The sequence below is a fragment of the Emydura macquarii genome, unplaced genomic scaffold (assembly GCF_026122565.2).
Source record: "Emydura macquarii macquarii isolate MOO-44397 ecotype Brisbane River unplaced genomic scaffold, CSIRO-AGI_Emac_v2 contig_2473, whole genome shotgun sequence".
NCBI classification, from domain to species: Eukaryota; Metazoa; Chordata; order Testudines; family Chelidae; genus Emydura; species Emydura macquarii.
The window spans coordinates 9,092,035-9,101,728 of record NW_027132610.1 but is presented as its reverse complement, the minus strand read 5'-3'; the positions used below and the strand labels follow the sequence as shown (position 1 = coordinate 9,101,728).

At 44.1% G+C, this 9,694-nt stretch overlaps 1 protein-coding gene across 3 annotated transcripts in view; it reads left to right on the top strand.

The window, feature by feature from the left end:
* Nucleotides 1-242: 242 nt before the first annotated feature.
* The window catches only part of FLT1 (fms related receptor tyrosine kinase 1), a 132,419-nt gene continuing 122,967 nt past the window's right edge, over nucleotides 243-9,694 (top strand). For 2 of the 3 annotated variants that reach the window (XM_067562924.1, XM_067562926.1), the window contains exon 1: nucleotides 243-417. In XM_067562924.1, the coding sequence (XP_067419025.1) occupies nucleotides 351-417 (67 nt within the window). In that variant the 5' untranslated portion in view covers nucleotides 243-350. The remainder of the gene's footprint in view (nucleotides 418-9,694) is intronic. The other variant, XM_067562925.1, reaches the window with a different exon arrangement.

The window sequence follows — 9,694 nt, the reverse complement described above, 5'->3', positions numbered from 1 at the left end:
GGGGGACCCAATGACGCAGGGGGAGGAGGGCGTGATCCGCCAGGAGGATGTGGAGGTTATAAATCAGCCGGACGGCAGGCAGCTCCCCCTGTGAAGGGATGTCCACGGGAGGTTAAGCGCGCAGCCGGACGCGCCCTTGGTCCTGCGGAGCTGAGCGCCGCGCTGCCCCGGAGTCAGGGTGCTGCTGGACGGTGGGTCTCTCTCCGGGACCAGCTGCCCCGCTAGCTTTACCCCCGCGGCCCGGCTGCCGGAGGAGCAGCCCCTCTGCTGGGTGTCCCCGAGCCGCCTTCTCTTTCCGAGCAGGCCCGGGTTCAGCTTTCCAACCCTGTGCGCATCACCCGGGCAGGACCATGGGCAGCCGGGCGCTCGCAGGGGCCATGCTGTGCGCGCTGCTGGCCCCCGCTCTCCTCCTCGCAGGTACGTGGCCCGTTCCCCTGCGGGATGGGGTGTGGGGGGAATGGGGGGCGGCCTTACTTACGTGGCTCTAAGAGGCAGCCAGCTGCGCTTGACTCTGCGCCCTAGGGAGATGCCGTCCAAATAACTTGCTCCTGGCCGGGGGAGTGTGAGCCTCGCTGCCCTGCTGGAGGGTATTTTCTTGCAGCGCAAGGGGGCCGGAGCTGGGCTCCCAGACTTGGGGCATCTGTCCTCACCCCCATTGTGCCCCGGCTGGACCCCACTTCCCTCCGTGTTCCCTGCTGGAGGCTGCTTTGCTCCGCAGACCCGACTGTCCCGGGACATTCCCTGGGTGCCCAAACGGGGCTCTGTCCCTATTACTTTGCAAGTAGGTTCCCGTGATCCCCGCCGGAGCTGTCCCGTGTCTGACTCTCACGGGCAGAAAAGAAATCTCTGTGCCTAAGAAACTTGGGGAGCGGCCGGATCCCGATGATCTGTTGCCTCAAGCCCCCAGCTTGTACCATGAAAATAGAGAGCAAGGCTAGCAGCTCCCGCCGCCTCACCAAAAAATCCAGACCCCGACGGATCCCGGGCCCACGAGCGCTGCGAAAGCCCGGTTCCAGCCCGGGGCTCCAGCAGGATCTTAGCAAATTACGGACACAAATTGTACAAGCTAAACAGAGAACAGCGGTAGCCGCACGCGCTTCCCTGGAGAAATCTGGACTCTGACACATCCTGGCCCAACCGCACTGGGAAAAGGCATATTTAATGCCTAGACCCTGCCCATTTTAATCCTGTTTCCTCAAAATTCCAATCTTGACAGAGGAAAAAATGTCGCAACTATTAGCGAACTCAAAAATCCAGACCCTATTGCAAACGGGTGCAGCGACCCGGAAAAAAGATGTATCTGCCACCTAGATACCGCTGGGGTTTTAAAATCTCAACCCCTTAAATTCTACCAGAAAAGAAGAGCATCAGCTCCAATTCCACTACAATGATCCAGCTCCTGATGTATCCGTGGTAAATAGCACCGCCAGGACATATGTCCATCAAAACAGAGCTTTGGACACAGATTTATCTGATGTAAAAGGATGGCTACACTTTGTAGACAGAGTAAAACTGCGGATCTAGGTGAAAAAAAAAAAAAAAAAAAAAAAACAACCGGGCCATGTCATGCAGTATCCTGGTCCATATTTGGATTTTACAAGTGCTTGTGTGCCGGGATGTATCAGGGACCAGATTTTTTTTTTTAGGGAGGACTGGAAGCAGATACACTTGATTTCCATTTTTCCAACAGAATATAGAGGTCTGTGGTCAAAATTCCCTGGATCCGTTAAGACCTAGATTGATTGCTCATGCACCGGGATTTGTTGGAGCCTGGATTTTTCTGGTCTTGTAGGAGAAGCAATGTATTACCTATTTTGATGGTACAATTGGGGAGGTTAGGGCCCCCAAAACAGTAGGAACAGCAAGCTGAAGTGCTAATTAGCTGGGATGCACCCTGACCGGAGTATGGATTTTTGCAGTGGAATGTTTGCTTTTCTTAGTGTTGGAATAGAGCTTTCCAGATGAGGGGTAAAGTTATCTGCAGGTTCATGGCAGTTGGACCAGGCACAAGGAGATCTTGTGTTTGAGTGAGAGAAAATACTAAAATTCATATGGAACATAGGGCCAGATACAAACCTGGGGTAACTATACTGAAGCCAGGTATGGATTTGCCATATAATGGGGAGCAAATGTAAATTCTATAACATAGAAGAAAATTGCTAATTGAGATTAGCCTCAGAGCGAAGACTACCTTAGTGAGCGTTTATTCTGTTTGATGACTGTGCTAAGGGGCAGGTTGGATCAGTGTTTCTAAGTAAGTAGTAAACATTTTTACATGAGAGTAATCAACTTAATGTGTTGCCTTATTTATTGTTAATTAATTGCATCTAGAAGTTATAGAACCATTTAAGTGTTACATTTTCTTGCAAACTGTTCTACTTTATAGTTTCAATCAATTAAATCCAGACTAAATAGATGACGACTAACAACTTTATAAAGGCTAAGCCAATTTCTTAAAACCATGGCAGTAATGCAAATAGTTTGTGTATGTGAGTAAAACACTAAAATATTTTGTTCTTGCATTGAAATTTAGTTCAGATTTTGACTTGAAAACATTGAGGATATAGCTCTGTCTGCATGTATACAATTACAGACAATGGGTCAAACTCTGCCAAGTGATTTTCAGTTGGGATGGGTAGCTGGTGGATGTCATAGGTACTCTAGCATTCTAACGATATTATTTGATCGCCATCTATCCTGCAAAATCTCCTATTCTGTTGCTTGCTATGTATTATATTTCCTAGTATGGATGACCATGCTCCTTTGAAGTCCATAGCAAGACTCTCCATAATTTCAGTTTTGAGCAGGATCAGACCCTGAATATTAAAGATGCAGGAAAGAGTGGGGAATAACATATTCAAGTAAAAACATTAATACTTTATAGACTTTTACTTCCATCCCCAAAAAATAGATCTGGGAAGAAACTGGTTTTCCCATTCCATGAACATTTTTTGAGATTTCAAAGCATTTTCCCATTCTGCATTGGGAGGAAACTGAGACCATTCAAACATTCCCATGCAAAAACCACATGAGAAAGGGCATCCCACCCCAAAATAGCTAAGAGCCCAGTGGTCAGGGCACTGATGTGGCAAGTAGGAGATCCACGTTCAAGTCCCCACTCTGTCTGATTAAAAGTGGGGATTCTTAAGCGTGGTTCTCCCATATCCCAAGTGAATGCCCTGATCACCAAGCTATTACTGTTCTGGGATGGGGTTCTCTCAATTGCTCCTGTGGGAGCTGTTCCACTTGGTGTAGACAAGTAAATATTCAAGGGATAAGAAAAAACTGACTCAGTTGCTCTGTTGTGAGGGCACTGAAGTGGGAGATACAGGTTTGAGTCAGATCTAGGCTGGCGGGGCTTGCTCTAGCACTCAAAAATAACTGTGTAGAGGTTGCTTTGATATTCAGCTCAGGGTGGAAGTTAGGCTTCAGAGCCCAAATGCCAGCCAGAGCTCCCAATGTCAAAGTGGCCTCTATGCAGCTATTTTTAAAGTGCCAGCACCAGCCCCAGTAGCCTGAGACTGCCAGCCTGGGCAGGGAGGCTCAGTCCCCTTCCATCCAAAATGCTGTGTAGACACAGCCGGCCTGTCTAATGTACTTACATCATCTCCATCCCTCAAGTATCTGAGGATATTTGCTCTGCTCCCATTTAGGTGGCAGTAAGTTGGAACAGACTCTTAGGAAGAGTAGCTGGCTCAACAATTGCTTGTAATAGGGAGTTTTTAGGGAAGAGATGGGGAAATGGCATCTAAATTAGTACATGTGTTTTTTAGTAGTTTAAAGTTCCCCATGCTAACAGGTTAGCTACCATACCATTAAACACCACTTTGGGAATTAGATTAAAGAAATACTATTTATTTTCATGTAATTTTATATATGAGCATTAGGAAAACTTTGAATTCACAGATATTCACCTGCAACTACACTGTGGCTTCTCTCCCACATCACAGCAGAACATGTTATTTTGTTTTTTATGTTTGCACATATTTTGCTTGATCATTTGTTTATATCTAACCTGTAGCATCTTCGAAAGCGCATTTACCAAATGGTAAAAATAAAACCTTTGATGCCATATTAGAGCCCGATCCTGCAGTCCTTGCACACTCATGACTCTCATTTAAATCCGTGCGGGTTTGGGTGTGCAATGACTACAGGAGTCTAACTCAAGAGTTAGTTTCTGCAGTCCTCTTCCCTTGATCTCACTGGAGGATTTTGTCTGAATCAGGGCTACAGGATTGGGCCCAAACCCCTTACTAATAGATCCATATGTGAGACTAGCGATAGACAAACCAGAGACCATGTGCACTCAGAGAGCCTTCCACCAGATAGATCAGCTAATGTATATCTTCATTTTTCAATGACAGCACAGATTGAAAGCCCCACAGTCAGCGAAAGCAAAGCCTTCTTGAATCTGTGCCCTTGTTCTACTGAAGTCAGTTGAACCAGCAATGGGACCAGGACAGAGTGCTAAGTTAAAATGAGAAACAGTAGACTACGTAGCTTCAATTGCTAGTCACCTTTACACATTAACTTTTATCATTTGTACAGCTAGGATCAGGCCTCATTGTTCTAAATGTTATACAGTCATGGTCCCTGCCTCAAAGAGCTTACAGTATAACTCAAAACAAGATGTAACAAGTGTCTGGACCAAACAATAGGAGGAAAGGAAGAGGACAATGATAATAAGATCATCTGGCTATGCAGGATAGCGATGTGCTTGACCTGATGTTTCCAAATCATTTGATTAAAAAAAAAATTAATAAACAATATAAATGATCTTTATGCCATCTTTATCTGGCTGATCTCTTGTAGGCATCACAGCGGAGTTATATCTTGAGAAGGCATTTTAAGGTCAGTGGCCTTAGGAGTTAGTTCCCAAGGACATTGCCTGTGGACGGGCAGTGTGTAAGAAGTAGTGGGAGCATATGCTGGAAAAGAAGACAAAGGGTCATACAAGGCTGGCATAGTTGGTGGGGCAGAAGGCAACATGACAAGGACTGTCTTGTAGAGCTGCCATTCACAAAATGTGTAGAGTTTGATTCACCATCCAGGTCCCAGCAGTGGAATGATGTGAGCTTCCTGGCTGCAGAAAGTTTGCCTAGCATGGAAACAAGGGGTGCAGTGTCACAAGCTACTGTTAACTCCTCCACCAACAGTCCTAGAGCAGCAGCGCAAATCCAAATGTCTTGCTGGGGAAGGGGCATTACTAGGACATGCAGGAAACATGGTAATTCAGTGCCTGTCCTGGGGAGCCTTCACTGGTTGGATGGCTAGGGAGATTGGGCTTGAGTTTAAAGTTGTCTGTTCTTTTAGGGTGATCATCATGCCACCATCCATCTTTGACCAGAGGTGAATTCCCCCTCAGGTGTGGGAGCCTTCCTGGACCCAGGGGCTGCACTTTGCACTTATATGTGCCTGCAGGGATTAATCAGTCCCACTGACTTGTTTGGGTGTTAGGGCTGGGAGCTCTAAAAGAACCTGAGAACTGGACTTCTGACATCCCTTGAATTTCAGCGACACCTAACTGCCTCCTCAAAAAATTCCAGCCTACATTTATGTAAAGCTGGAGGATTAGAAGCTGGTATGGAACAGAGACATCCATTCTTCCATTTGTATGTAGGATTTAAGACTCTAACTTATTAATAGTACTAATGGGAATCACCCATGTTGTTACCGGGTAGTATTTTGGCAAGATGCTCTGTATAGTGTAGCTCTATAGAGCCAAGTTCTGCTCTCATTTACTCTGATGTAAATCTGGAGTAAGTTCATTGAACTCAGCTGAGCTGCTCCAGATTTACACAAGTGTAGATGAAAATCAGCGTTTGGCCCATACAGTAAAAGTGACTTTCATACCCACAAACGTTCAATCCATTTATCATTTATAATTGGTGATGTGAGATGACATTTTTGTTTGTTTTTGAAGATTGAAATGATCATGAACAAGTGTGACCTTTGCTTTGTCAGATTTTCCAAAGACCAGAAATAGCATCTTTGCCCTGGCTAACCGTGCTGGCCGTGCATGTCGGACAGAAGGCAATGGCTGTAACTTTCCAGACCAACTGCTGACTCCTCACGTGTCTATGCTGTTTGGAAATTGCAAGCGCTATGAATATTGGATTGTTGGTTTTCATGTCAGGCTGAGATAGTGTTAATGAAAGGGAGAGGGGTAATTGAGGAAGGACTTGAAAGACAGGGGTAAGGTTCAGCATTGCAGAACTCTAGCTCATAGGGCAGTGGTAGGATTCTACTGAGGAAATTGTTCCTCTGAGCCTGCCAGAGATAGGCAGGAAGTTGAGACTTCCTCATGCAACCCAGAAGGGAGCAGGAAGCAGGGATTGCTGCAAGAGTGGGGGAAGCTTTCTCATCAAGAGAGGAATGTCTGGTAACCACAGTCATCTCCACTGTTGGACCATTTCTCTGCGGCTAGCATGAGACCTTTTTGCACCAGGAGTTCCTTTACAAATACACTTTGTCTTTATTTTGCCCTTTTTTGACAATCTGTGTAATACATTTCCATACTGCAAAGCCCCAAGCCAAAGCTGTGTATGGCTGCATAGGTGAGCATATATGAGAATCCTTTCCATTTAACCATTTAAACTAACTTACAAACACTTCATTCATCAACCAAGGAAATGACCTGCCTCACATTTAACAACCAGGAATGGGCTGGCTTCTCAATTTATTGTGTGCGAACTGCTTATTCCGATGCTGCCCTAAAATCTATTACCTTCACATCTTTAGCTGTTGGTGCCAAGATGCGTTCTCAATCTTCTCTTACCAAGATGTAGAAACTCAATATCTCTCCCTGCCCCACGCCAAAGGAACTATCATGTGCAAAGCCAGACAGCCAGTACATACTACCAGACCCTCTCTCTTTCTCTTTATGATTTGTTCCTGGCAAGGAAATATGGCTTCCTAATATAAAGGAAAGCATGATTTTGCCTAATATATTATCAAAGTAATTCAAGACCGTTATAAATCCTTGTGAAACTATTACTTAATGTGTGCATTCTGGTTCTCAGAACTTTGTCTGCTATGTGTTTATTAAGAAAGAAATGTCTGACATCTCAGTTAATCTTAATTCTTCAAAGAAATCTGCCACTAAAACACAATTTTAATTCCTGCCCTCGTGCAGATTTTTTGGGTGTTTTTTATAATATACCCTCACAACAGGTGTGATTACATGTAATGACAGTGATGATGATTTACATTTGTATCATGCTTTTCCTCCATAAGGATCCCAATATGCTCTTGGAATATGGGATCGATCTTGCAAACAGTTATTCATATGTACTCATAATTACTCCTAAGCAGAGTCCCTTTGAATTCAGTTACACAACCAAATCATCTTCTCTGCCCATGGTCTCTGAGCGCTATCAGTAAATTCACCCAAGTATTACTGCAGCCAGATGCACAGTCATTCCTTCTCTGCCCTCCTCCTTCCCACCTTCTGGGGAACTTCACTGGAGAACATCAGTTGGCTGGGGAGGTCATTAGCTGGTTGGGATGTCCCAGACTCCACGGCCCGTTGGCTCCGTTAGACAGGAAGTGGGGGAGGAGGGCACAGGGCCTCCTAGCCATTGTAGAGGTACAGGGTCTCTGAACAGATCTTCCTGTTCTTCTGACAGATCCCATGAGAGCCCTGCTTTCCTAGGACAGAACTACCTGCTCTACTCCCTGGGGATGAATGTGGGGAAACTCCATGAGAGGAATTTCACATCATTCTCCCCACAACCCCTTCCTGTATGATTTTCCATGGAATGGAAGGATCCAATCCCTTTATTTCCACTCTCAACTGAATTAATGAGTCTCCCTGGCAAAGCTGGGAATGTCCGGTAAAGTCATGGAAATGGCTCAGGTGTAATTCTGAATTTCTATGCATTAGTGTTAACATAGGAATATAATAATTGCCATAATGGATCAAAGCAGAGATCCATCTAGCCCAGTTCCTGTCACCAACAGCGTGCAGTGTAAGAGCCTTCAGAGAAGATGCAAGAAACCCTGCAGCAGACAGTTATGGAATAACCTTTCTCCAGGGAAAGTTTCCTTGAGGAAAATTGTTTGTGGTAAGATCCAAAACAACTCTGTTAGTTAGAGCATTAAGAAGCTGTAGGCTCAAAGGTCAAAGGAAACAACATAAACTTGATGCCTATTTAAGTTAGATGCCATCTACCTTTATAGCAAGTGACCATCTTTTAACATATTGCATTGTATAACTTTTCCTGCTCTTGTCCTGATATTCAAAGTCTGGGGTAAAAAATCCAGCTGTCCTTGTCTGATGCGATGCTGTAATATAATACATTGTAATCTGTGGATATTTTTCGAGTGTGTAAATTGGGGCATACTCATAAAATGGGGCAAGCTCAGATTCCCTAGATATTTTCTGTAGATGGATCTTGCCCTGTGTCATGTGGTTTATTGGGGATGGGGAAATGGGGGGGATTTGGAATTAGCCACATTCATGAAACTGTTCCTTTGCCTTCCACACAGGTTTTCTTGTAAGAGAAGATGAACTGGGCCATTAGTCAGGTCATATTTATTGCAGCTCTAATAGCCAAAGATAATCCGATTTGCTGAGATGGAGTTAAATTACTGCAATTCATTTAGCACTATTGTCCTTTTAGTTGGTTAATAGTTTGATGTTCTAATCTATTGACAAATCACACACTGGACCAAAGCAAGAAGAGGTTAGTGGTCTATTTCAGATAACTGATTAAAGCTGGTCTTGCTTTACCATACCTGCCAAAAGTGAGGATGTCCCTAATAGAAAAGAGAGAAAGCGGTCTTCAGCATGAGACTGCCCTGACAAAGGGATTTTGAGTATGAGACAGAGAGGATCTAGGAGGTGGGCTGAGCTGTCCTGAGCTAAGAACTCTAAGAACAGCCAAACTTCAGGAGAAGTCTTGGACTCGCCTTTGTTGTCTGATTGCTGATTAACAAAGTCCAAACCAATAAAGGGGGTGAGTTTGACCCTAAACAGAGTGTGTGGAGTGCATCTTAGAGGAAGTTGAAAAGTCCTTTGTTCTGAATCTTCTGATCCTGATTGATTCTCTTGTTTTAAAAGTCAATTGTTGCATTGGGTTTTTCCTGTATATGTATCCTGGGTCTTTGATAATTGGTCAGTTTTACAAATGAAAAAATGAAGATGAAAGTAATATTCCTGTGTTGTGTTTTTTTCTTTTAAAGTTACAGCATTTTTGGGGTGTTCTTATCTGTGAAATATTGAAAATAATAACTCAAAAGTTTTGCACTAAGGGGAAATGCTGCAACTTTTCTGCTTAGTCACGGGGTTTTCTTCTGTGTCTTGATTAGTGAAGAAACAACAAATAGATGGAATTTGGTATACTGCAATGTCAGATGGAGCTAGCAGAGATTAAAAGAACTTGATTGTTTAACCTACAAAAAGAAGGCTGAGAGAGGTTATGATTGCTCTATATAAATAAATCAGGGGGGGTGAACACCAGGGAGGGAGAAGAGCTATTTAAGATGAAGGACAATGTTGGTACAAGAACATCTGACGATGATTATATCTAGGCTAGAAATTAAAAGAAGGTTTTTACCCATCAGAAGAGTGAGGTTCTGGAACAGCCTCCCAATAGAAATAGTGGGGGCAAACAACCTAACTAGTTTTAAGATGGAGTTTGATAAGTTTATGAAGTGGATTATATGATGGGGTTACCTGTGACAGAGGAGA